Genomic DNA, 26211 nt, shown 5'->3' with positions numbered 1-26211 from the left:
TGAAGTGTAATTGAGCTACTTCATTTAGCACTCTTCATCAAAATTATTTTTTTGTTATTTAATTTGATAAGGTAATTTAATAAAAATAGATTAAATTTTTATTTTTCAGACTTATTATTTTAACCAAAATAAAATTGTGAGTGAATAGTGAGTTTAGTGAATATTTTTCACTCACCTATTAATTAAACAAAATAATTTCTCTCCTTTTTGTTTTTGTTTTTGTTTTTTTTTTTTCTGCATGCCTCTCTCCCTTCTCTTTTTCTTTTCTCTCACCTAATTAGCATTTAGCGCAATTTCTCTCCACCATTTTGCCCCCACAAACCCACTTCCTCCTTCACAATCTAGACGGTTTTCTCCGGAAGAAAACCAACCAAGAATATTACCGTTCATGAAAGAATATTACTGGAAAATTACAAAATTTTAAAAATATTAAATAAGACAAATATTCTTAAAATAGACCATTAGAAAAATACAAACATTCAAAAATATAAAAGTTAGAGAAAAAAAAAATCATTGAAAAATAGTATTTAAAAGGAAAAATGAAAGTGAATTGTTTAAATAGTGAGGCTGTTGTGAGTGCTATAAAAAGATGAGTTGTTAAAATAGAGAAAATTATATTTTTGGTTATTTTAATGAGGTTGCTATGAATGCTCTAAAGGGTTTTGACATTTTTTATTTCTACTAAGGTGAACAAAGCGTAAAAATATTCTGTATGAAAATGTAAAAAGATTTTATTTTGTAATAATTTTTTTTATTTAAATAATAATAATAAAAATTAATGTAATATAAAAAAAAATGTTGAAAAGTTAAAATTTTTCAGGAATAGTATTAAACAATTTTTGGCCTTTGCCAAATAGATCGAGCACCTGTGTGTCTGCTCTTTTCTTTGTTTTTTATTCTCGTAGTTGTTTGAATAATTAATTAATTGCAATTTTTTTTAAGTCACACCATCATATCAAAATTTCAGTTGAGGCCAATTTTTATTTATTTTATTTTTTTGCGCTATTTTCATTGAAGTAGGCAACTTTTAGCTTATAGAAAGCCATTTACCTCTCTTTTCCTTCCACTTTAAATATTTAATTTAAGGGGAAAAAAATATAAAAAAGTTCTCTCAATTGACCGACATTTTTAGAAAAGTCTCGTGAAATTTAAAGTATGTTAAAATAGTACATCAAACTACTAAAGTGTGTCTAAAAGATCACATTTTTATTATTATTATTATTATTATTATTATTATTATTATTAATTATGGTCTTATTCTCTTAAATTTTTTTTTTTTTTTTTTTTAAATAGAAACAAAAAACCCAAGGAGTGGATAAATTAAAAAAGAAAAAAGAAAAAGAGAGAGTTCATTTTGGGATAAATAAAAAATTAGTCGCTATAGTTGGCTTAAATTACAAATTGTTCATATGGTATAAAAAATAGGGATAATTGCAAAACTAGACACTGTGGTTGACCTAAAAATAGGAGAAGGGTGGAATGGGGTATAGAGATTTGGAATGTTTTAATATGACACTTTTGGCGAAACAAGGGTGGCGTCTCCTTCAAAATCCAGATTCTATGGTGGCAAGAGTGTTCAAGGAAAAGTATTATCTGGGAGTTTCTTTTCTTGAATCCAGTTTGAGAAATAGACCATCTTTTGTTTGGCGGAGTGTATGAAATGCAAGAAAATTACTGGAAGAGGGATTGATGTGGAGGGTAGGTGATGGAACTTCTATTAAAATTTGAAAAAATCGTTGGATTCCTGTGCCTTCAAGATATTCCATACAATCTATTGTGAGGGTGTTAGAACAGGATGCAAAGGTAAGCACTCTTATTGATGAAGATACAAGGTGGTGGAATATACCACTTGTGAAGGAGGATTTTATAAAGGAAGAAGCTGCCTTGGTGAAGTATTCCAATCTGCCCGGGGAGACAACATGATAGAAGGGTTTGGGTGGGTACGAAAAATGGTGTTTTTTTTTTTCAGTTAAGAGTGCGTACCATTTGGCTAAAGGAATGTCTAAGGCAATTAAAGGAAGTTGTTCGGATAAGACCATCAGATCAAAGCAATGGAAGGCGGTATGGCAAATTAAAGGACCCATGGTAGTGAAGATTTTTCTTTGGCAAGCTTGTAATGATATTTTGCCCACAGGGGTTAATCTCCATAAAAAAGGTATTATATCTGATCCCATGTGCCCAATTTGTGGTTTGGTTGGTGAAATTGTTGCGCATGTATTGTGGACGTGTCCAGCTGCTGTGGATGTTTGGGCAGAATGTATGAAATTGATACAAAAATGCTCTTCAACTGAAGTTTCGTTTGTCCATGTGTTGGAAATGTTACATGGGCGTCTGGAGGACGATGGGATGCAGTTGGAGGCAGTAATTGCAAGACTTCTCTAGCTGCAAAGGAATAAAGTTATTTTTGGTGGTGATTTTCAATCCCCTTCAACACTGTATAAGCTGGCTCAGGAACAGATGGATTTGTTTATGAAAACAGAGGAGGGACGGTGGGTGCAACATCCTCAGCAATCGAATCCAATAGTGCAGAGGTGGCATACTCCTCCTGTTGGTGTTGTAAAAATTAATTGGGATGCGGCTGTAGACAAAGAAGGGGAAAAAATGGGGATAGGAATCATAGCTCGCGATCATAATGGGCTGATTCTTGCTGCACAGGTGGCGTCAAGACAGTATATTACCGATCCTACAACGGCAGAAGCACTGGCAGCTTGGAAAATGGCTGAATTATGTGTGTTTATGGAGTTCTATGATGTCATTCTAGAAGGTGATTCTTTGGAAATTGTTCAAGCTTTGGGTATAGAGGAATGTACATGGGGTTGTTATGGTCCTTTGATTAATGATGCGAAGCTGCTCCTACAAAGTGCTCATCAATGGAGTGTTTGTCATGTGAAACGCACAGGAAATATGGCAGCTCATTGACTTGCTAAGTTGGCTTTATCTTTGGGTGAGGAGAGATTGTGGAGAGAGGACTACCCTTGGTATGTCTGTGATTCTGTAATTGATGATATTTCTGTGTAATGAAGTTTATTTTACCCTTTAAAAAAAAAAAATTAAAAACTAAAAATTACTCATTGTCGTATGAACTAATGAAAGTGAACTCAAAAGGCCTGGGATATGCCAAAAAAACAATTTATTCCCTAGAGTCAAATTCCATTAAAACATTTGACGAATTCCGTTAAAACTCAGAGGTCCAGAGATAGCCCAACTGGCAGCCACTCCTTCCTTTTTTTTTTTTCTAAAAAAAAAAAAACAAAAAAAAAATTAATTTTTTTAGTTTATTATTATTATTATTAATTCAGTTTGTAAGAAAATAAGGGTATTATAAGAATACAATAAAAAATGTCATTTTTGACACACTTTGATAGTTTGATACCACTTTAACACATTTTAAACTTCATGGAGCTATTTCAAAAACAACCGTTAATTGAGGGGGCTTTTTCATACTTTTCTCTTAATTTAATCATTTTTTTAAGCTAACTCAAGCCATGCTTCTAATATTTGAGTAATCCTAGATATTTGGCTTGTGTTCTATTATGTTATTCCAAAAATGAGACCATGAATTACCCCCCCACTAGAGATGAGGCCCGAGAGAACCACACACGTGTATATGTAGAGGGAGAGAGAGGGAGAGGGGAGAGTAGTGTATGTACTAGTCATCACGATGAATGATAGAGAGCTGCCATGTGCTTCCAGGCTGAGAGCTGTCCCTGAAAAAAAGTAGCTTAAAATAAAGTAAGCAACTTTTAGGAAAAAAATGTATATTAACTCTCTTTTCGTCCCTACGAAGTATTAGGGTATGACAATTTCTTGTATCTATTCGTGTTAGGTAAATTTTAAATTCGTGCAAAGCTTTTCCTCCATATGGTAAGACTTTGATATTACCTGGGAATGTGTCGTTAAAATATTGTTTGATTTGAACCTTAGACTCCAAGGGATACTACCAAAACCAAATTAAACTCTTCCCACTTAAGCCCATCCCGTGAAATTAACTTAATTATTTTTTAAGCTAACTCAAGCCATGCTTCTAATATTTTGTTCAAGCTATTCCTTAGTTGAATGAAAATTTGCTTTTACACCAAAAAAAAAAAAAAAATAAATAAATAAAGGTTTGCTTTTGTTCATGGTTGATTTAAATAAAGCCACGAAACAAAAGAAATTGGACACCCAGAATCGAAAAAGGAAAATGGATAAAGTAAAATCCGTACTTGCTTTAAATTAGAAACGAATGAAAGTCATTTCATGAAATCCCTCAACCAATACAAGCTGGTGAGATAAATCTTTAATAAGATTCTCTTTTTTCTTTAAGTAGCTTTTGAAAACTGTGTCTACTTCTTGAGCAAGGAAGCAAAAGTCCCATAAAGTGATCATCTTCAACCTGTCAGCTACTTCAGTTTCGTGATCGTTCTGGGAGTCGAGAATGGCCGGCGAGGGAGAGGACCCAGCGATAGGGATTGATCTGGGGACGACATACTCGTGCGTGGCAATGTGGAAGAATGATCGAGTGGAGATCATAGCGAATGATCAGGGCAACCGGATGACGCCATCTTATGTTGCATTTACTGACAAAGAGCGTTTGGTCGGTGATGCAGCCAAGAATCAGGTCGCCAGGAATCCCACAAACTCCATCTTTGGTAATTTTTAGTATATAGCCATCTTAGCTCTTTTACGTCCAAATTTATGAATCTCTTATCTGGTAGTATTTAAGAATCTGATTATTCCTGGGTATATCTGATTGCATTCTTCTAGTTTCATCTCCAAAAATGGCTAAAGCCAAAAACAGAACCTTTTATAGGAATCGAACAGATTTTTATTTTTATTTTTTAATAGAAATTAAAGGACGGTGATGGAGAGCACTGACTTTATAATAACTTACCTTACTCTTTTCAAAAAATAGATAATCTTAGTAACAAAAAATCAAGAAAATTGATCATATATTTAATCTTTTGAGAAACTATATGCATATAACCCTCCAAACTGACACATCGTTCATAAAAATACCTTCAAACTTTTTTTTAAAAAAGGTATACTTAGCCCTCTCGAATTATCACTCCTTTACAAATTATGGTCCCTATTAGCTTTTGACATTACATTGGAAGGAAAATTGATCATTGTTATTTTCTTTTAAATATTCAAATTACTCCCAAAAAATTATTAAAAAAACTTTAATTTTTCTTTATTAAAATTAAAAGAAATAAAAGGAAGGCTAAGGGCATAGTTGATCACCCCCTCAGCCTTGAGGGGTGGCAGAACCAACCTCTCAACCTTAAGGAGTGGGGATGGTTCACCCAACCGTACGTGAGCCTTCTTTTTTTTTTTTTTTTTTTTTTTTTTTTTTTTAAAAAAAAGAAAATTTTAGTTTTCATATATATATTTTAATTTTAGGAGTAATTTGGATAAATTAACACAGTACCACATCTAATTGGTAGGTCATGCATACAAGGTTCTCCTCTTTATATATATATATAAGCCCATTGTTAAGTGTTTATTTTAATCCTTTGTATTTGTTATTAGAGGTTTGGACCTAAAAACTATAAATATAGATGTCAATTTTCAATTTAAAACTCTATCAAGAGCTGAAAAACATTCATGAAAATCATTTGAAGCGATATCTTAAGAAACATTAAGATGCACTTTCTCTATGACTGTTTTTTATATAAAAATAATAACAAATAAAATAAACTTACAGCCAATCATATACTAGTGTTGGTAACGGTTCCACATATTTCAAATCGCCATCGAATTTGATCTTCACCTAAAAAAAATAGACGATTTTGACGAAAATAGACACTTCTTAAAAAAATTGTTTTACTTTCTCCTATGAGGTTACATGATCTTTTAATTTAGTTTTGTTGAATCATTTTATCATTTTTCTCTTATTTATTTTGTAGATGCAAAGCGGTTGATTGGTAGGAGATTTAGTGATTCTTTAGTTCAAAATGATATCAAGCTTTGGCCATTCAAGGTCATTGAAGGTCCTGCCGACAAGCCTATGATTGTGGTCACTTATAAGGGTGAAGAGAAACATTTTTCTGCAGAGGAAATCTCATCTATGGTCCTTAAAAAGATGCGTGAGATTGCAGAGGCTTATCTTGGAACAACTGTTAAGAATGTTGTAGTCACTGTCCCAGCCTACTTCAATGACTCACAGCGCAAAGCCACAAAGGATGCTGGAGGCATTGCAGGGCTCAATGTCATGCGAATAATCAATGAACCAACAGCCGCAGCCATTGCCTATGGTCTTGACATTGTGGCCAATGATAAGAGAAATGTATTAATCTTTGATTTGGGTGGTGGTACTGCAGACGTCTCTTTACTTACAATTGACGAAAGTACTTTTGAAGTGAAGGCCGTTGCCGGAGACACTCACCTTGGAGGTGAAGACTTTGACAATAGAATGTTAAAGCACTTTGTTAAAATATTTAAGAGGCAGCACAAGGAAGATATTAGCGGAAATGCCAAAGCTCTCAGGAGGTTGAGAACTGCTTGTGAGAGAGCAAAAAGGATTCTTTCTTCTGCAGCTGAGACTACCATTGAAGTTGATTCTTTATATATTGGTATTGATTTCTCCTCAAGTATTACCCGTGCAAGATTCTCAGAACTCAATATGGACTTGTTCAGGAAGTCTATTGAGCTTGTGGAGAAGTGTTTGACTGATGCTAAGATGGACAAGAGTGGAGTCCATGATGTTGTTCTTACGGGTGGTTCTTCGAGAATTCCCAAGGTGCAGGAGCTATTGCAGGACTTGTTTGATGGAAAGCAGCTTAACAAGAGCATCAACCCAGATGAAGCTGTGGCGTATGGAGCAGCTGTTCAAGCTGCAAACATGGTTGGTATGGGTAATGTAAAAGTTCGGCACATTGTGCTCTTGGATGTCACCCCTTTGTCCCTTGGGGTGAGTGTAAGATCAGAAGGTGATATGTCCGTTGTGATTCCAAGGAATACCGCCATTCCAACCAAGATGGAACGGGACTACTTCACTTTGTATGACAACCAAACTTCTGTTTTGGTCTCGGTTTATGAGGGTGAGCGAGCAAGAGTTGTGGATAACAACTGGTTGGGGGAATTTAGGCTTTCCCGCCTTCCTGCAGCGCCCAAGGGTGTCACTAAGTTTAAAGTATTCTTTGAGATAGATGCTAATGGTATCTTGAATGTTTCTGCTATGGAGCAGTCCAGTGGCATGAGTTGCAAGATCACAATTACAAATTACAAGGGTTCACTATCCACGGAAGAGATTCATAGAATGGTCCATGACGCAGAGAGATACGAAGTTGAAGATGATAAGTACAAGAAGAAGGTTAGGGCTAAGGAAGCTTTGGAGAAGTATACGTACAAAATGAGGAACATTGTCAATGACAAGAAGAATGGTGAAAAGCTTGAGGCTGCTGATAAGGAGAAGATTGAAGCTGCTATTAAGCACGTGATTCATTGGTTAGATGGTATTCAACATGCGGGGGCAGATGAGTTTAAGGACAAGCTGATTGGACTTGAGTTTATCTGCAATCCCATCATTGCGAAGATATCTAGAAATTGAGCAGGTCGTCTCATAAAATAGAAGACAATTATTTTGATGATGACAATTAGAGTCCGTTAATAGGACCATATCAGTGCAATAGTATCCCGACTTATGTTTTGACGTGACTTTGTCTGGTAGCAATTGGAAAAGGTGAAATATGATGTTTACTTTATATATGGTTTTGTTATTGATGGATTGGTGCGAATGTTAATGTTTCATTGCGATTTAAAACATCAACTTTTAAGTTTATTCGGAGTTTTTAGCTGATAACAGGGAAAGTAAATAGCCGTAGCCCAGCTGTTGAATCGGCTGTTTTAGTGTAAAATCGTATGTGTCGGTTCTTTTCTTTGCTTTTTATTCTCCTAGACTCCTAGTTGTTTGAAATATTAATTATTTGCAATTTTTTTTAAGTTACACCATCATCTCAAATTTTGAGTTGATCGAGGTCAAGGATTTTTTTTTTTTTTTTTTGTGATTTTCATTTAAGCAAGCAACTTTTAGCTAATAGAAAGGCATTTAACTGTCTTTTCCTTCAACTCAAATCTCGAAAAGTAAAGAAATTTTGTTTTACAAATGCATTTATCTCTTAGCACGTAAAAATGTATATTTTTTAATAGCATGTGCCTTCTCTTATACTTTTTTTAATAACATTAGCAAAATTTTTTTTGCTTCTTATACATTTAAAAATACATGACACTTTGAAAACTGAATCAAAAAAAATTCTTGCATTTCAACTTTTAGCCTCAATGCCGAAGCCCAGCTGTTCGTTCTTTCCAGTTGGGTTGCTTGCATTTATGCAGTTTCCCAAAATTAAATCCTAATAAATTGGATTTGGATTTGAGGCATGTTGTAAATATCAACCAAAACTAGCAAAAATGTATTTCAAACAAACCCACAAGCAAAAATGTTCAAATCATGCTCAAATTGGATTTGGCTTCAAAGCTAGGCCATCGCTCGTCCTGAATAAAATATGGGTTCCAACGTGGTGGCTAAAAGAACATATTTCATTCTTTCTCAGCTTGTTTCTGCTTAGCCCCATCAATATACTCTCCGCTGGAGGCAACGTTTGCACACAATACTAGCTCACTCCTTTCCCCTAAGATATTTTATCAAAATATGACGTACAAAGAGTAGCGGAGAAAAATACTCAAAGTTCAAAGTTCTAATACATCAAAATCTCACTATTACACAAAAGAGAATAATAACAAAAGAAAACTTTATTTTTACTCTAAGTGCTTTACTGCTCACTAAGCCATGAGAGAACAAGAGGTGATTTGAAATTCCCCTTTTTCTTTGGGGTTAATTAAATCAAGATGGGCAGCACTCCTTTTATAAGGAGCTCAGTTGTCAAAAGCAAGAGATTTAAGGCCTGTTTGGCAAAAAAAACCTTAATGTTCGATACTATTCTTCAAAAAATTCAACTTCTCAATTTTTTTGTTTTTTATATCACATCAGTTATTTTTTACACTAAGCCATAATGTTGTAAAGGGAAGATTCCCAATTGTGTTGGAGAGGAACTCCAAGTTTGATAAGGACAAGACTTCAAATTCATGTTGCTTTAGACTTTCAAAAACCAACATGGAAAGAACAAAACACAGCTGGCCGACTTCATGACTTGATGAAGACCAAGTCACATAACAATTAACAACACCATTGAATCATTGTATTTCATTCCAATATTTCTTAATACGCTAATAATTAGGTTTTTTCAAGCTGATTTATATATTAAAAATATGAAAATAATTTATATTTTAAGAACTTCATATGAACGGCTGTTTTAGCTTTAAGCCATGGATTAATCAAATTCTAATATGAACTCGTGGATATTTTATTTTGCCATGAACATTAGAGTTGGGAGACAAACTGTTCAGCAACATGGTTTTCCTTTAAACAAACTTCTGAAAAGAAAATAATATTTTATTTGCTTGAATGTGTAACCATGACGCCCAATGTAAATTATAAAAACAGATTTGGTAACTACTTTTCCAAGTGTTTCTAGCCGTTCCTTCTTTCCAGTTCCAGTTCCAGTTGAGTTGCTTGCAAATACAGTTTTCACAAATTAAAATTCTAATAAATTGGATTAGAATTACAGTCAAGCCCACGCGGTTTCGTTCAAGAAGACAAACAAAGATTCCTGCCCTTTGTGGAGCTGGATTTTGCGGAAAATGACCCTGCACGATCGTGGACTAAAATTATCAAACTCACGCGGTCCAACTTGCTATAAATGAAGTGATTAACCATCTTGAACCATCCAGTGCCGTTGACTCAGAGAGTTCCTTCAGCTTCTTCATTTCCGTCATCTTCTAGACGTCGATAATGGCCGACAAAGCAGAGTGTTCAGCAATAGGGATTGATCTGGGAACCACGTACTCTTGCGTGGCAGTGTGGAAAAATGGTGGAATAGAGATCATAGTCAACGATCAGGGTAAAAGGACAACACCGTCTTATGTTGCCTTCACTCACAAAGAGCGTTTGGTCGGTGATGCAGCCAAGAACCAAGTTTACAGGAACCCCGCTAACTCTGTTTTTGGTAATGTCCTCCTCTCTCTCTTTCTTTATTTTTTATTTTTTTTTTCTTTGGTGTTTCTCACCTTTTTTTTTTTTTTTTTTTCACCCTTGTTTAGTTATCTCATGCTAATTGCTAAGCACGAAATCATGTATCATATCATGCATTAAGTCACTTACATGGATCAAAGTAGAAGAGTTTCACTTACATGGGGCTAGAGAACTTTATTTTAAAACATTTGATCACTTGTGTTTTGGAAAAGATGATCAAGAGTTGAAAGGTGCTTGTAGGAGAACATAATTATACTCCAAAAAAACACCCGATCATTCTCTTCACCTAAATTGGACCCAAATCTTGATTTGGTAACCAGGAGTCAAGAACAAAATACCAAAAAGGGAAAGTATGCCCTTCACTCATTCGTTTGATTGCTAAAAAAACACTCCTCGATCCTTTGTGAGAGGGACCAAAAAGGGGAAGTAAGCCATGTGAATGTGCGAGTGAAAGGCCCATACTTTGCCGCCTTGGGGATCCAGCTGCCACAATTAAAATCTCCAATTCCTAACAGTTGACCGGTGACTCTGTCGGCCAGAGAAATGGGGGCAATTGCCTCACTAGGGCTTGAGCCAGATAACCCGTTAAGGAGGCTGATCAGCCCAGGCCCATACTGGCCTAGGAGTATCTTTCTCGCGGCTGCAGAGAACAAAATTAGACTAGAAAACACTCGATCATTCTCTTCACCTAAATTGGACCCAAATCTTGATATTGTCAGCATTTTTCCTAGCTAGAAAACCCACGCCGGAAACGGTGAATGAGCACCAAGCTTCTTCGGCCTTGATGTCGACTGGCCCATGGGCCATAGCAAGCAGAGGATTATCGAGAACACCCCTTGCTAGAGCCTGTGACCATGAGTCACTAACAAGCCACACAAAACCCCAATCAGAAGGTAACATGTGGCAAAATTTAAGCATGAGAGGAAAGTCCCTCACTCATTCAATCGATCACATTCACCTTGATGTTGTAAAAAAAAAAAAAAAAAAAAACTCATTTGAGAGCAAAATCTTTTACAGTGTCACATTTAGGAATCAGAGTCGTTTTTCGAAAGTTTTCCTCGAGACGCCTCTAAGTTATTTGTTTAGTTATTTCAAGTATTTTTACAATGCGTGATAAATTATGCGGATTTCAGCACCATCACAAGTTTTACATATCCACATAGAATTTAATCTCGACAAAAAGAAGAAGATTATTTTGATAAAAAATAAATCACTTCTTCAAAAAGTTGGGTCATATAACTTGTTTTACCTTTCCGTACAAGGTCACATTGCTCTCCCACCAAGATGGAGCGACACTATACCACCGGGTTTGACAACTAAACTTGTATTTTGTTCCCTGTTTTTGAGGGTGAGAGAGCAAGAACCGTCGATAACAATAAGTTGGGAGAATTTATGCTTTCCTCCGTTCCTCCAGCACCCAAGGGTGTCGCTAATGTTAAAGTATGCTTTGAGATAGATGCCAATGGTATTTTGAATGTTTCTGCGGTGGAGCAGACCACCGGCATAATTTGCAAGATCACCATCAACAATGACAAGACGAGGCTGTCCAAGGACGAGATTGAAAGGATAGTTCAAGATGCAGAGAAATACAAGGTTGAAGACGAAGAGCACAGGAAGAAGGTTAGGGCTAAGGAGGCTTTGGAGAAGTATGCTTACAAAATGAGGAACATGCTCAATGATAAGAAGATTGGTGGCAAGCTTCACGCTGCTAGTAAGAAGACGATTGGTGCTGTTATTAACCAGGTGATTCATTGGTTAGATGGCATCCAGCTTGCGGAGGTAGATGAGTTTAAGAAGAAGTTGAGAGGACTGGAGTTAATCTGCAAGCCCACCATTGAAAAGATATATAGACAACAATGGTTCAACAAGGAAGCACAGGCCCAACAAGACCCGTCTTCTACAAATCTTCCACCTACCTTAATTGATGATGGAGTGATGTTACACCTGAGTGAAAACATCTCAACAGAGTGTCTAAAATGTGGAAGTATGGAAATATCAAAGGGGCTCAGTGGGTGGTCCTATGAATCGACTTGTGGAGAATATTGCTATTATGTGGCATGTGTGAAGGACTCAATTCTTGAGAATGGACAAAATGATTGGGTTGATACAATTAGTAACACAGTGTTGCAGAATATGACTGAGAATGGACAAAATGATGTGGTTGATACAAGTAGCACGGTTTTGCAGAATATGTTTGAGAATATGGTTGAGAATGGACAAAATGATTTGGTTGATTCAATTAGTAACATGGTTCTAGAGGAAGACGTAATACAACAAAGGAGAGGGAGCTCAAGAGGAAAGAAGATTTGCTCGATAGCGGCTGAAACGTGTGTCAACCTCATTCTTTCAGCCACCAATTTGGATCCAATTTCTGCGGTTAGTGATGCTGTTGAAGCGTTCACTTCAACATGATTTATTTTACGACGGGATGGAAAGTTTGAGTTATGTGTTTGTATCTGTGTGTGTGTTTAATTGAGAGATTTACACTTTACTGTTACGGGTCTATGACCCGGTAATAGTATATTAGAATTATTATTAAATAAGGTAATTATATATTATTATTCTTATTAGGAAAATATGAAACTTGCTCATAAAGCAATATTTCTAGTAGAAAATATGGGATTTGTCTCCCATTAGAATTATATTTTCTATTTATATGTATTTCTATTTTTGTTATGTGATAATCTATATAAACCTAAGAGTAATCAATAAAATATATGAGAAGTTAATATTCAACTTTATTAGTTGTTTTAAGAGGTTTAGGATTCCTCGTACTACCCTAAAACTATGAGGCCCAGGATTCTTCGAATTATCCTACCACAAATCTATCGTTCTTATTAATTATTCATCCCTTGTTACGGTGGCCCATAACACTTTACATATATTATTATTTTTTCGCAGTTGTTCTTGGTGTATTGCTTTGTCTAACAGGCATAAAATATGTAGAGCACTTTTTTTTTTTTTTTTTTTTTTTTTTTTTTTTTTTGTAATTGAACAGGAAAAAAGAGATTACAAGAAGGATCTTTACCACTCTTGATATAATGAAAGAGAGAATTGGAGATCATGTGAAAATTATTTCACATGTGTATTTAGAGGAACGAATGTCAAGGAATTTTGCCTATCATTCATGAAAATTGAAAACTCATTGAGATTGTGAATATTATCAACAAATGAATGAATTTGAATTCTCAACCAGATTTCAACTGCTCAATTTTAACTAACTAAATAGTGTATGATTGGTCCACTATTTGCTTATTGCGGGAAGCCAAGTACGTTGTTGCTAGGATCGGAGTATATTTGCAACAGACAGATTGTAGTTGAGATAATTTCGCAGGTTGAATAAATATATGCATGAAGACGTGTAGTACTGTTAGAACAATTTTTGAGATGGGTGACTCAGCAATTCAAGAGATGCAATCTGCAAAATGAAAGTATGATAAGACTTAAGAGCTTGTCGAATGTGCCGGAAAATAGTTCAAATGCTTAAGTAGTCAATGTTTTTCACAGAGAAAACAAATTAGTGAATTCTTTTGAGAGTAATTATAACCACATATTCGGTAGGAACTTCCCTTTTACAGGCATTAATTAACGGTTATAATCAAGTATGGATCCTGAATTCTCGGCCCCTACATTCCCAAGGAGTCCAATGCAAATAATTAATGTTGAAATTGTGGACAGTGGGATCATGGATTGTGGCAAATCGTGGGATCGTGGATCCTGTTGAAGCCAACCTCGGCCACCTTCATACAGAACGTGGTTTGGCACTCTTAGCTCGGCCACGTTTACTTAGCACGTGGCTTGGCACTTTAAGCTCAGCAGCATTCTTGTTGGAACTTGGGCTTCACCTTTAGAAGACTGGACTTCTGCTTTTTTTCCCCTGGGCTTGCGTAGATATTAGATTTGGGCTTTTTATTCATGGGCCTGCAGAATTAACTCTTTGTTTTGGGGCTCTTTATTGGCATTTTGGCTGATCCATTACCCAACCCAAGAAGTAGTAATCATTTTCTTCCTATGTTTTATAGGAAGACTTGTTTCCATGGGCTGTGAAGAATCATGGATCTGTTTACAGCACTAATATCATAAGAAATTCATTAAATTGGAAAATTCTAAAATAATAATTAATAAAATAGCATCATTAACAAACTTTCTCGCAGATTCTTTTTGCTTTGCCCTAGCTAGGCCTGGGTATCGGTCAAAACGGTCCGGTTAAGGACCTTATCGGTTATTAACCGATAATTTTCGGTTAAACGGTTTATTAACCGATACCGAACCAATAAGAATTTTAACCGATAATTTCGGTTAAAACGGTACACGGTTAAACGGTCCGGTTAAACCGGTTAACCGATTTAACCGAGAGCTTTATATTGATTTATTTTGTTGGGCCAAAAACCAAAAATGAGTTTTTTTGACTTTTGAGAGCCCAAATACTTTTTGTTGGGCTAAAATAATTTATTAAAAATGAGTTGTTTTAGGGACCAAATACTTTTTGTTGGGACCCAAATATTTGTTTTTTGGGCTAAAAATTGAAGCTTTTTTATATTGATCCACTTCAACTTTTTTTTTTTTTTTTTTTTTTTTTAATATTATCAAATACATTTTTCCAAAGCAAATGGACTAATTAACATAATGAATGCTAATTAGACTAGCAAAACTAGTTAATGAAAAATGCTTTTACCAAAGGCAAAGAAATCTCATCAAATGCCATCGCTTAAAAAAAAAACATCAAACCTACCCAAACCCAAATTAAAATAAAATTCATTAATGAATAATAAACAAAGTATTAACTAATTAAAGTCACTTAGCAAAAGGAAAATAAGTCATGGGCAACACCATTACACAAATTCGGAAACCTGTGTCACTTGTGGGAATTTGGAAACCTCTCTAAAAGACTAAACGGCGCCGTTTTGGGACTAGGACTTAAAAAAAAAAAAAAAAAATTCCGGTTTCTTATCGGTTAACCGGTTAACCGATAAGAACCGCTTAACCGGACCGGACCGGACCGAAATCCGGTATACTTTTTTTAACCGATAAGGATATCGGCATATCGGCTACGGTTTATATCGGTTCGGTCGAAGCTGGTAGACGGCCGGTTAAACGGTAACGGTTAATTTGCCCACCCCTAGCCCTAGCTTTCTTCCTCACAACTTCTCCACTCTCTCCTTGATCATGTCTCCAAAAGCATTGCATTATATTAACCATGGTTTGGTTAGCTATTACATACAATACCGCGTATGACGGGTCCCAAGTCGCATGGGAGTTTGTGGAGGAGAGGAATTGAAATTTTGTATCATGTGGATGAGACTTTTGTACCTGATGATCAGTTGAGGTGGACGTTTGTGGAGCTGGAGTTTACGACTTTTCTCATGCATTAATGTATTCACAAGCAACCGCCGACTGATAATTCGCTCAGGACCATCTTGAACCATTCAGTGCCGTTGACTCAGAGAGTTCCTTCAGCTTCTTCATTTCCGTCATCTTCCAGACATCGATAATGGCCGGCAAAGGAGAATGTTCAGCAATAGGGATTGATCTGGGGACGACGTACTCGTGCGTGGCAGTGTGGAAAAATGGTGGAGTAGAGATCATAGTGAACGATCAGGGTAAAAGGACGACGCCGTCTTATGTTGCCTTCACTCACAAAGAACGTTTGGTCGGTGATGCAGCTAAAAACCAAGTCCACAGGAACCCTGCTAACTCTGTTTTTGGTAATCTCCCACTCTCTCTCTCTCTCTCTCTCTCTCTTTTTTTTTTTTTTTTTCTTTAATTGAACAAACTATACGTTGGTTTGAAGAAATGCAAAACTAAATTATAGATTTGGTGTTTCTCACCCTTGTTTAGTTTATCTCATGCTAATTGCTAAGCACGAAATCATGTATCATATCAGCATTAAGTCACTTAAATGGATCAAAGTAGAAGAGTTTCACTTACATTGGGCTAGAGAACTTTATTTTAAAACATTTGATCACTTGTGTTTTGGAAAAGATGAATTAAAGGTGCTTGTAGGAGAACATAATTAGACTCCAAAAAAACACCCGATCATTCTCTTCACCTAAATTGGACCCAAATCTTGATATTGTTAGCAGTTTTCCTGGAAGACCCATACCAGAAATGGTAAGGGCTTCAATCATGGTGGTAGTGACATTTAATGGCAATTGACCCGTAGCAGACAAAGGATTATTGGGAACATTACCCCTTGCCAGATTTGGTAACCAGGAGTCAAGAACAAAATACAAAATAGGGAAAGTAAGCCCTTCACTCATTAGTTTGATTGCTAAAAAAACACTCCTTTGTGAGAGGGACCAAAAGGGGGAAGTAAGCCATGTGAATGTGCGAGTGAAAGACCTATACTTTGCCGCCTTGGGGGTCCAACTGCCACAATTAAAACCTCCAATTCCTAACAGTTGACCGGTGACTCTGTCGGCCAGAGAAATGGGGGCAATTGCCTCACTAGGGCTTGAGCCAGATCGCCCGTTATGGAGGCTGACCAGCCCAGGCCCATACGGGCCTAGGAGTATCTTTCTCGCGGCCGCAGAGAACAGAATTAGACTAGAAAACACTCGATCATTCTCTTCACCTAAATTGGACCCAAATCTTGATATTGTCGGCATTTCTCCTAGCTAGAAAACCTCCGCCGGAAACGGTGAATGAGCACCAAGCTTCTTCAGCCTTGATGTCGACTGGCCCATGGGCCATAGCAAGCAGAGGAATATTGAGAACTCCCCTGGCTAGACCCTGTGACCATGAGTCACTAACAAGCCACACATAACCCCAATCAGAAGGTAACATGTGGCAAAATTGTAGCATGAGAGGTAAGTCCCTCACTCATTCAATCGATCACATTCACCTTAAACAAAAAAAAAAAAAAAAAAAAAAAAAAAAAAAACTCATTTGCGATATAGCAAAATCTTTTTCAGTGTCACACTTAGGAATTAGAGCCGTCTTTCGAGAGTTTTCCTCGACAGGCCTCTAAGTTCTTTGTTTAGTTATTTCAAATATTTTTACAATGCGGGATAAGTTATGCGGATTTCAGCACCATCACAAGTTTTTCATATCCACATAGAATTTAATCTCGACAAAAAGAAGAAGATTATTTTGAAAAAAAATAAATCACTTCTTCAAAAAGTTGGTCATATCACTTGTTTTACCTTTCCCTACAAGGTCACATTGATCTTGTGCCATATTGTCTTTCATTCCAATATTTTTTAATGTGTCGATTGTAATATTTTTTTTTACATATCTTTCTTAATTAGTGGTATATTGAACCTACTGATTGCAAAAACTCCTTTTCAAATCCTAAGTATTGTCCTACGCCAACAAAACAATTAATTAGTTGGAAAAATCCATGCCAATTTAAAACCTCATCAATATTGAGTTATGTTGCTTCTTCTACTTTAGACTTGTCAAATTGTTTGTTTGTTTGTTTTTTTTTTTTTTTTTCCTTTATTCTCTTATTATTTTTGCAGATGCAAAGCGGTTGATTGGTAGGAGATTTAGTGATTCCTTAGTTCAGAATGATATCGAGCTTTGGCCATTCAAGGTCATTGAAGGTCATGCCGACAAGCCTATGATTGCGGTCACTTATAAGGGTGAAGAGAAACAATTTCCAGCTGAGGAAATCTCATCGATGGTCCTCCAAAAGATGCGTGAGATTGCCGAGGCCAACCTTGGCACAACTGTGAAGAATGCTGTAGTCACTGTCCCAGCCTACTTCAATGACTCACAACGTAAGGCCACAATGGATGCCGGAGGCATTGCAGGACTCAATGTCATACGAATAATCAGTGAACCAACGGCTGCAGCCATTGCTTATGGTCTTGATAAGGTGGGCATTGGTAAGAAAAATGTGTTGATCTTTGATTTGGGTGGTGGTACTACAGATGTCTCATTACTTACCATTGATAAGGGTACTTTTAAAGTGAAGGCCGTTGCTGGAGATACTCACCTCGGAGGTGAGGATTTTGACAATAGAATGTTAAAGCACTTCGTTGAAATATTTAAGAGGCAACACAATGAGAACATTAGTAAAAATGTCAAATCTCTGAGGAAGTTGAAAACTGAATGTGAGACTGCAAAGATTATTCTTTCTGCTGCAAGTGAGACTACCATTGATGTTGAGTCTTTATATAATGATATTGATTTCACCTCAAGTATTACCCGGGCCAAATTTACAGAACTAAATATGGACTTGTTTAGGAAGTGTATTGAGCTTGTTGAGAAGTGTTTGACTGATGCTAAGATGGACAAGAGAGAAGTAGATGAGGTTATTCTTACTGGTGGTTCTTCCAGAATTCCAAAGGTGCAAGAGCTGTTGCAAAAATTCTTTAATGGAAAGCAGCTTAGCAAGGGCATCAACCCAGATGAAGCTGTGGCTTATGGAGCTGCTGTTCAAGCTGCAAATTTGGCTGGTATGGGTAATGAAAGGGTGCAAAAAATTATGCTCTTGGATGTCATCCCTCTGTCCCTTGGGGTGGAGGTCCGTCAAGGTGAGATGTTCGTTGTGATTCCGAGAAATACCGCCATTCCCGCCAAGAATGAGTGTTATTTTTCCACCCAGTTTGACAACCAAACGTCTATTTTGTTCCCTGTTTATGAAGGTGAGAGAGCAAGAACTGTGGATAACAATTTGTTGGGAAAACTTCAGCTTTCCTCCATTCCTGCAACACGCAGGGGTGTCGCTAAGGTCAAAGTATGCTTTGAGATAGATGCCAATGGTATTTTGAATGTTTCTGCGGTGGAGCAGACCACCGGCATAAGTTGCAAGATCACCATCAACAATGACAAGACGAGGCTGTCCAAGGAAGAGATTGAAAGGATAGTTCAAGATGCAGAGAAATACAAGGTTGAAGACGAAGAGCACAAGAAGGGGGTTACGGCTAAGGAGGCTTTGGAGAAGTATACATTCAAAATGGGGAACATTATCAATGATAAGAAAATTGGTGACAAACTTGACACTACTAGTAAGGAGACGATTGAGGCAGCTATTGACCAGGCAATTCATTGGTTAGATGGCATCCAGCTCGCGGAGGTACATGAGTTTGAGGAGAAACTGACTCAACTGAAGTTAATCTGCAATCCCATCATTCAAAAGAATGTTGAGAAGTGTTTGACTGATGCTAAGATGGACAAGAGAGAAGTAGATGAGGTTATTCTTACTGGTGGTTCTTCCAGAATTCCAAAGGTGCAAGAGGTTATTCTTAATGGTATCTTGAATGTTTCTGCTGTGGAGCAAACCACTGGCGTGAGTTGCAAGATCACCATCACCAATGACGAGGCGAGACTGTCGCAGGAAGAGATCAGTAGGATTGTCCAGGACGCAGAGAAATACAAGGTTGAAGATGATGAGCACAAGAAGATGTTTAAAGCTAAGGAGGCTTTGGAGAACTATGCTTACCAAATGAAGAACATTATCAATGATAAGAAGATTGGTGACAAGCTTGACGCTGCTGGTAAGAAGAAGATTGAAGCTGCTATTAGGCACGTGACTCAATGGATAGATGGTATCGAACATGCAGAGGCAGATGAGTTTGAGGACAAGTTGATTGGACTTGAGTTCATCTGCATTCCCATCATTGCAAAGATATCTAGACAACAATGCTTGAACGAGGAAGCACATGACGAACACATGTGTTCTCCGAAGCTTCCCCCTACCTTAACTGGTTATGGAGTGACGCTACACCTCCGTGAAAAGGTCTCAACAGAGTGTCTAAAATGCCAAAGAAAGGAAATATCGAAGGGGTTAAGTGGGTGGTCCTATGAATCGACTTGTGGCCAATATTGCTATCACGTGGCATGTGTGAAGGACTTAATTCTTGAGAATGAACAGAATAATGTGTTGCTGCAGAATATGGTTCCAGGCGGAAATAAGGCTAGTAAGTATGGGTGGATGGCAAAAGTTGCTCTCAAGCTCATTTTTTCAGTCATCTATGTGGATCCAATTACCATGATTGATACTGCTTACGAGTTGATTTCAAGCTGATTTATTTAATGACAGGATGGGAAGTTTGTGTATGTGCGCATGTTTTTTCTTTTGGATGAATTGTAGTACGCTGTTTGGTGTTATAAATTATGTTCTTTAAACCAATAATTTATGTTCGTGGTGGGTTGATCTGAACCTCATTATTTCAGCCATCAACTCTTGTTGACGCCTTCGCTTCAAGATGATTTATTTTATGACGGGAGGGAAATTAAGTTCGTATTATGTGTTTGTATCTGTGTGTGTGCGTATTTAGAATTTCCCTATCAATCTTACCTCCCTTTCAACATTAATTTTAACCTTTCATATTTAGTTCAAGCCCAAGTAGACAACAATATTCTGACCCCACTGCTTACGCTCGATGCCAATTATTATTATTTTTTCAGCTGATAGCAGGGAAAGTATGTCCACTGATGAGGATGAGCCTAAATGCCGAAGTCCAGCCAAATTCTCAAGGATTAAAAAAAAAAAAAAAAAAAAAAAAAAAAAAGAACTGATCATGTATATTTTATTCTCCATGAACATGGAGTAGGCCTAGGGAGACAAAATTTTCGGCAAAATGGTAAAAGGGAAGTATACTTATCTACATTTGAATTTGAATCTTTATCCACCAAATTATCCACTATATCACAAGTAATATCCCCAGCCTCTCCACCCAACTCCCATATAGCTCAAAGAGAATATAATAGAATTGTTTTAACAAGGAAGCTCGTCCGATCCTCATCTTTATATACATTTGAATTTGAATCTTTACATTGCAACCTATTGTTAGAGATAAAGATCAAAGCCATGTGCAAGATAAACCACAAGAAGAATCACGATCTAGCTAGAAGGAGATAATATTTATCTCATAGTCTAAGAATTTACATTGTATTATAGTTCTTAGACTAGTTCATATCTGTTAGCTAGATTAGATATTAGTTTAAATATTATCTACTTCTAGAGTCAGATACGTAGTCATTGTATAGTTACTAAGATAATTACAAACTCTACACTCTATATAAATATATATCATATACGTTGGATGTGCTGCTAGGTATTAAAAACTAAGTACTCTCGATCGCATTATTTCACTGTAAAGTGACAATCTTCAACCTGTCATCTACTTCAGTTTCGTGATCCTTCTGGGATTCGAGAATGGCCGGCGAAAGAGAGGGCCCAGCGATAGGGATTGATCTGGGGACGACGTACTCGTGCGTGGCAGTGTGGCTGCATGATCGGGTAGAGGTCATAGTGAACGATCAGGGCAACAGGACGACGCCGTCTTATGTTGCCTTCACCGACAAAGAGTGTTTGGTTGGTGACTCAGCCAAGAACCAGGTCGCCAAGAATCCCACAAACTCCATCTTTGGTAATTTTTAGTCTATAGCCATCTTAGCTCTTTTTGTACGTTTACGTCCAAATTTATGAATCTCTTATCTGGTAGCAGGTAGTATTTAACAAGTTATAGGGAGAAAGAGAGAGCGTTATTTAATTACAAATAGAAATTTAAATCAAAATGCTGGAGGTATTAATTATGTATGGTTTTTCTTAGAACTCGAAAGGGAGAAAGACAAAGACTTCACGAGAAGGTGATTGGTTATAAATTGAGACACGCCTCATGTATAATTATTTGAAACCCACTTAAGAGCTGGAATATTTCTTTTTATTTTTGTAACAAGAGCTAATTGGCAGTTAGATAAATGGGGTATCTCGATCCGCTAAGGAGTCATTCACCTCTGAAGCGTTTGAAACCTAAGTCAGAAAATTAGCGGAGGTAACTCGCCATTAGTGAAGCTTTTCGGAATTCATCGATCAAGAGACTCTTATGCCATTTTGATTCCCCCTTCCCAATTAATATCCCGTTGCATTTCTTCACACTCTTCTATTTCACATCTGTGTACTAGCTAGCTAGTTCCTCCGATCTAGTACATGAAGAAATTTGAACCCTCAAATAAGATTTTCTGAACCTTGTTGTTGCAAGCTGCCAAAAACCGAAAATTCACCCTTTGAAGTACCCATCCAAATCAATTAGTCTTTTTGTTGATAGGGAATTAGAGTCAAGTGACTAATAGAAAATGCTTGCTCTTGAAAATATCGTTCTAGCTAGGAGATTGGACTGAATAAGTAGTTGGAATAGGCAGCCACTTATCTAATTTCCAGATTCTAACCAATGCCCCATCTTCGATTCTGCATAGAAGTCTAGCTAGCTTTGAGAAGATTACAAGAAGATTAAATACTTCTCCAAGCAAAAGAGGGTCTTCTACCCAAGCTTGCTTCCATAATTATTCTATCTGAATGCTACTTTACTTTTCTGTATTATATAGTATGCAGAAAGTAATGTTGTATTGAAACATTCTAAATCTCTGAATTCAAAACCACCCTAGGACTTCAAGAAACCCATTTTACTCGGCCCATCCGATGGATCTTTGATTCTTTCTCCTTTTACCCTAAGTATCATCAAATTAATTTTCCTATAAAAAGTCTTTGGTAATTGAAAGACACTCACGTTGTAAGTTGAAATTGCTTGAATTACTGCTTTTAAGAGGACTTTATTTCCAGCTTGGAAAATGTAAGTGATATTTAGCCCCCTTAAACTACAACTCCTTTACAAGTTATACTCTGTTTGCTTCTGACCTTAACATGGAAGGAAAATCGATACGTTGCTGGCATGTGTTAGTTTATACTTAAAATATCCAAATTACCTCAACAAAAAAAAAAAAAAAAAAAAAAAAACTGTAAAGATCTTTTTTTTTTTTGGTTCATCACCCCCTCAGCCTTGAGGGGGGTGGCTGAACCATCCTCTCAACCTTGATGAGTGAGGATATATGGTTCAACCACCCGTGAGCCTACCTTTTTTTTTTTTTTTCTTAAAAAAAGAAAAAAGAAAATTGTGTTTTTAGTTTTCCATTCCAATATTTCACATCATCATCGAATTTGATCTTGGCCCAAAAAATAGATGATAAATCACTTAAGAAAATAGGCCATATATATAAGTTCTTTTACTTTTACCTATGAGGTTACATTGATCTTGTGCCGGTCTTTCATTCCATTTCTTAATATGCCGAGTGTTTTTTTTATTTTCTTTTTATATTTGTTATAGGTATATTGAAGAACTTTTTATAGGTTACATTTGTTATAGGTATATTGAGATTGCATTTGTTATAGTTAATATGCCGAGTCCTTTTCAAAATATTGTCTTATGCTATCATAACAAATTATTAGTTAAAAAAAAAAAAAAAAAAAAACAAAGGCATTCCAATATAGCTCATCAATATTGAGATTCGATACTTCTTCTACTTTAGTCCTGCTGAATCTTTTTCCTTTTTCTCATATTTATTTTGCAGATGCAAAGCGATTGATTGGCAGGAGATTTAGCGATTCGTTAGTTCAGTCCGATATCAAGCTTTGGCCATTCAAGGTTATTGAAGGTCCTACCAACAAGCCTATGATTGTGGTCACTTATAAGGGTGAAGAGAAGCATTTTGCTGCAAAGGAAATCTCATCCATGGTACTAAGAAAGATGCGTGAAATTGCGGAGGCCTGCCTTGGCAAAATGGTCAAGAATGCTGTAATCACAGTCCCAGCCTACTTCAATGACTCACAGCGTAAGGCCACAAAGGATGCTGGAGGCATTGCAGGACTCAATGTCATGAGAATAATCAATGAACCAACAGCTGTAGCCATTGCTTACGGCCTTGACAAGGTGGCCATTGATAAGAAAAATATATTGATCTTTGATTTGGGTGGAGGTACCACAGATGTCTCTTTACTTACAATTGACAAAGGTACTTTTGAAGTGAAGGCTGTTGCTGGAGATACTCACCTTGGAGGTGAGGACTTTGACAATAGAATGTTAAAGCATTTCGTTGAAATATTTAAGAGACAGTACAAGAAGGATATTAGTACAAATGCCAAAGCTTTGAGGAGGTTGAGATCTGCTTGTGAGAGAGCAAAGAGAATTATTTCTTATGCAACCGAAACTACCATTGAAGTTGATTCTTTATATAATGGCATTGATTTCTCCTCAAGTATTACCCGCGCCAGATTTGCGGAACTCAATATGGACTTGTTCATGAAGTCTATTGAGCTTGTGGAGAAATGTTTGAGTGATGCTAAGATGGATAAGGGAGGAGTCCATGATGTCGTTCTTAGTGGTGGTTCTTCCAGAATTCCTGTGGTGCAGCAGCTCTTGCAAGACTTTTTTGATGGAAAGCGTCTTAATAAGAGCATTAACCCAGATGAAGCTGTGGCTTATGGAGCCGCTGTTCAAGCTGCAAACTTAGCTGGTATGGGTAATGAGAAAATTCAAAACATTGTGCTCTTGGATGTCATCCCTTTGTCCCTTGGGGTTAAAATACATGGTGGTGAGATGTCTGTTGTAATTCCGAGGAATTCCGCCATTCCCATCAACATGGAGCATAACTACACCACCGTGTATGACAACCAAACTCATGCTTTGGTCTCGATTTATGAGGGTGAGAGAGCAAGAACTGTGGATAACTACTATTTGGGAGAATTTGAGCTTTCTGGCTTTCCTGCAGCACCCAAGGGTGATATAAAAATCAGAGTATGCTTTGAGATAGATGCCAATGGTATCTTGGATGTATCTGCCATGGAGTGGACCACTGGCATAAGTTACAAGATCACAATTACAAATTACAGGGCTTCGCTATCCACAAAAGATATTCATAGGATGCTGCTGGAAGCAGAGGAATACGAAGATGAAGATAATTAACACAGAAAAAAGGGTAGGGCTAAGGAAGCTTTGGAGAACTATGCCTACAAAACAGGGAGAATTTTCAACGATAAGAAGATTGGTGAGAAGCTAGACGCTTCTCTTAAGGAGAAGATTGAAGCTGCTATTAAGCAGGTGATTCATTGGTTGGATGGTATCCAACATGCGGAGGCAGAGGAGTTTAAGGACAAACTGATTGAACTTGAATTAATCTGCAATCCCATCATTGCAAAGACTAAAAAAGACTTCATTTGAGTAAATTTTGTTGCCAGTGTGTTTTGACGTGGCTTTGTTGCGTAGCAGTTGGAAAATTTGAAATATTATGTGTAATTTATGGGTTTTTCATTGACGGTGCGAATGTTTAATGTTTCTTGGTGTTTTAAAACAACTTTTAAAGTTTATTTGAAGTTTTCACTTGATAACAGGGAAAGTGTGTCCATTAATTACCATTTGGAAGACCCCCAATTTTCAGGCATGGTTTCCCCGCATTCTTCCCATCTCACGACGGAGTTCAGCTGGAAGCTCTCTAATCATCCTCCGACGAGTGTCTCCAAAGCATTGCATTATATTAACCATGGTTTGGTTAACTATTACTTATTCAATGCCGTGTATCACGGGGTCCCAATTAAGTACTGGAGACTCCATCAACTAGTATATTTGAATACCTCGTTGGAACTTCCTTACAAGAAGACAAATAAAATTCCTCCCCGGGTCCCCCCGGAGTTTGTGGGGATCGAATCGAAACAACTGTCGAAAATTTCTTACGTAAGACTTTTCTCCTACGTTGGCAGATGATCCCTCCCTTCGTAATTTCTTTTGTTGCGTTTTATTTTTCTTTGCTTGGTGGCTTCACGTTCTTCTGATCGAACAAAAGGCCAAAATATCTTCTATCCACAATTTTTTTTTTTTTTTTTTTTTTTTTTCAAGCTTCACAATTACAAAAATTTACAAGATGACTAAAAATATCTCTGGGTCGACATTTTTTTTTTTTTTTTTAATATATAGATCGATGCCTCCAAATTCTCCACCATATCACAAGTAATATCCCCAGCCTCTACAGAAAATTCACGTTCCTAGCAACATTTTTCACGTCCGACCTTTTCTTGGCAGCCCCCCACCTGGAAATGAAAATCCTTACCTCTTCCTAGTAGGCCGGTGAGAGGGGTGGCCAAACAAACAACCCTATGATATTTGGCCAAAAATTGGCTCGGCCTCCCTATTTTACCAAGTACACCCTTCTTCTAACTTTTGTATTTTTATTGAAAAAAAAAAAAAAAAATTATTTTGAAAAGAAAGGTTTCTCATATTACTACATGATGAGTTTATTTTTTTTATTGAGATGTTATACTGAAAAGAAATTATTAAAATTTAGAGATTGAATATTCCATAGTTTTTGTTGAGATTTTAGAGTTCTTGTTTTCAAACAAGAAAGAGAAACAGATTGAGTAATTG

At 36.8% G+C, this 26211-nt stretch overlaps 3 protein-coding genes and 1 pseudogene across 3 annotated transcripts; all 4 read left to right on the top strand.

Moving 5' to 3' along the window:
* The first annotated feature begins 2457 nt into the window (after nt 1-2457).
* LOC148585137 (uncharacterized) lies at nt 2458-2919 on the top strand. Its single transcript, XM_088517710.1, has one exon. It carries the CDS (start codon nt 2458-2460, stop codon nt 2917-2919), a length of 462 nt encoding a protein of 153 aa, XP_088373836.1.
* A 1397-nt stretch (nt 2920-4316) lies between these two features.
* On the top strand, nt 4317-7685 carry LOC132186277 (heat shock cognate 70 kDa protein-like). Its single transcript, XM_059600171.2, has 2 exons — nt 4317-4631; nt 5889-7685. Exons 1-2 carry the CDS (start codon nt 4418-4420, stop codon nt 7529-7531), a joined length of 1857 nt encoding a protein of 618 aa, XP_059456154.2. The 5' UTR covers nt 4317-4417; the 3' UTR covers nt 7532-7685.
* Nucleotides 7686-15401: 7716 nt separating this feature from the next.
* Nucleotides 15402-20211, top strand: LOC132187099 (heat shock cognate 70 kDa protein 2). Its single transcript, XM_059601273.2, has 2 exons — nt 15402-15774; nt 17533-20211. The coding sequence occupies exons 1-2, from the start codon at nt 15561-15563 to the stop codon at nt 20043-20045; spliced, it is 2727 nt and encodes a 908-aa protein (XP_059457256.1). The 5' UTR covers nt 15402-15560; the 3' UTR covers nt 20046-20211.
* A 968-nt stretch (nt 20212-21179) lies between these two features.
* LOC132188095 (heat shock 70 kDa protein 1-like) lies at nt 21180-25014 on the top strand (annotated as a pseudogene).
* The last annotated feature ends 1197 nt before the right edge of the window (nt 25015-26211 follow it).

The sequence above is a fragment of the Corylus avellana genome, chromosome 6 (genome assembly GCF_965113065.1).
Source record: "Corylus avellana chromosome 6, dhCorAvel1.hap1.2, whole genome shotgun sequence".
NCBI classification, from domain to species: Eukaryota; Viridiplantae; Streptophyta; class Magnoliopsida; order Fagales; family Betulaceae; genus Corylus; species Corylus avellana.
The sequence above is the reverse complement of the archived record's forward strand: the minus strand, read 5'-3'. Positions and strand labels throughout refer to the sequence as shown.

What these genes read in the sequence shown, in the direction of transcription:
- LOC148585137 (XM_088517710.1), top strand. Translation starts at nt 2,458, where the DNA reads ATGGATTTGTTTATGAAAACAGAGGAGGGACGGTGGGTGCAACATCCT.
- LOC132186277 (XM_059600171.2), top strand. Translation starts at nt 4,418, where the DNA reads ATGGCCGGCGAGGGAGAGGACCCAGCGATAGGGATTGATCTGGGGACG. An exon ending in TCCCACAAACTCCATCTTTG is followed by an intron (nt 4,632 to 5,888) that starts GTAATTTTTAGT and finishes TTTATTTTGTAG; the next exon opens with ATGCAAAGCGGTTGATTGGT.
- LOC132187099 (XM_059601273.2), top strand. Translation starts at nt 15,561, where the DNA reads ATGGCCGGCAAAGGAGAATGTTCAGCAATAGGGATTGATCTGGGGACG. An exon ending in CCCTGCTAACTCTGTTTTTG is followed by an intron (nt 15,775 to 17,532) that starts GTAATCTCCCAC and finishes TTATTTTTGCAG; the next exon opens with ATGCAAAGCGGTTGATTGGT.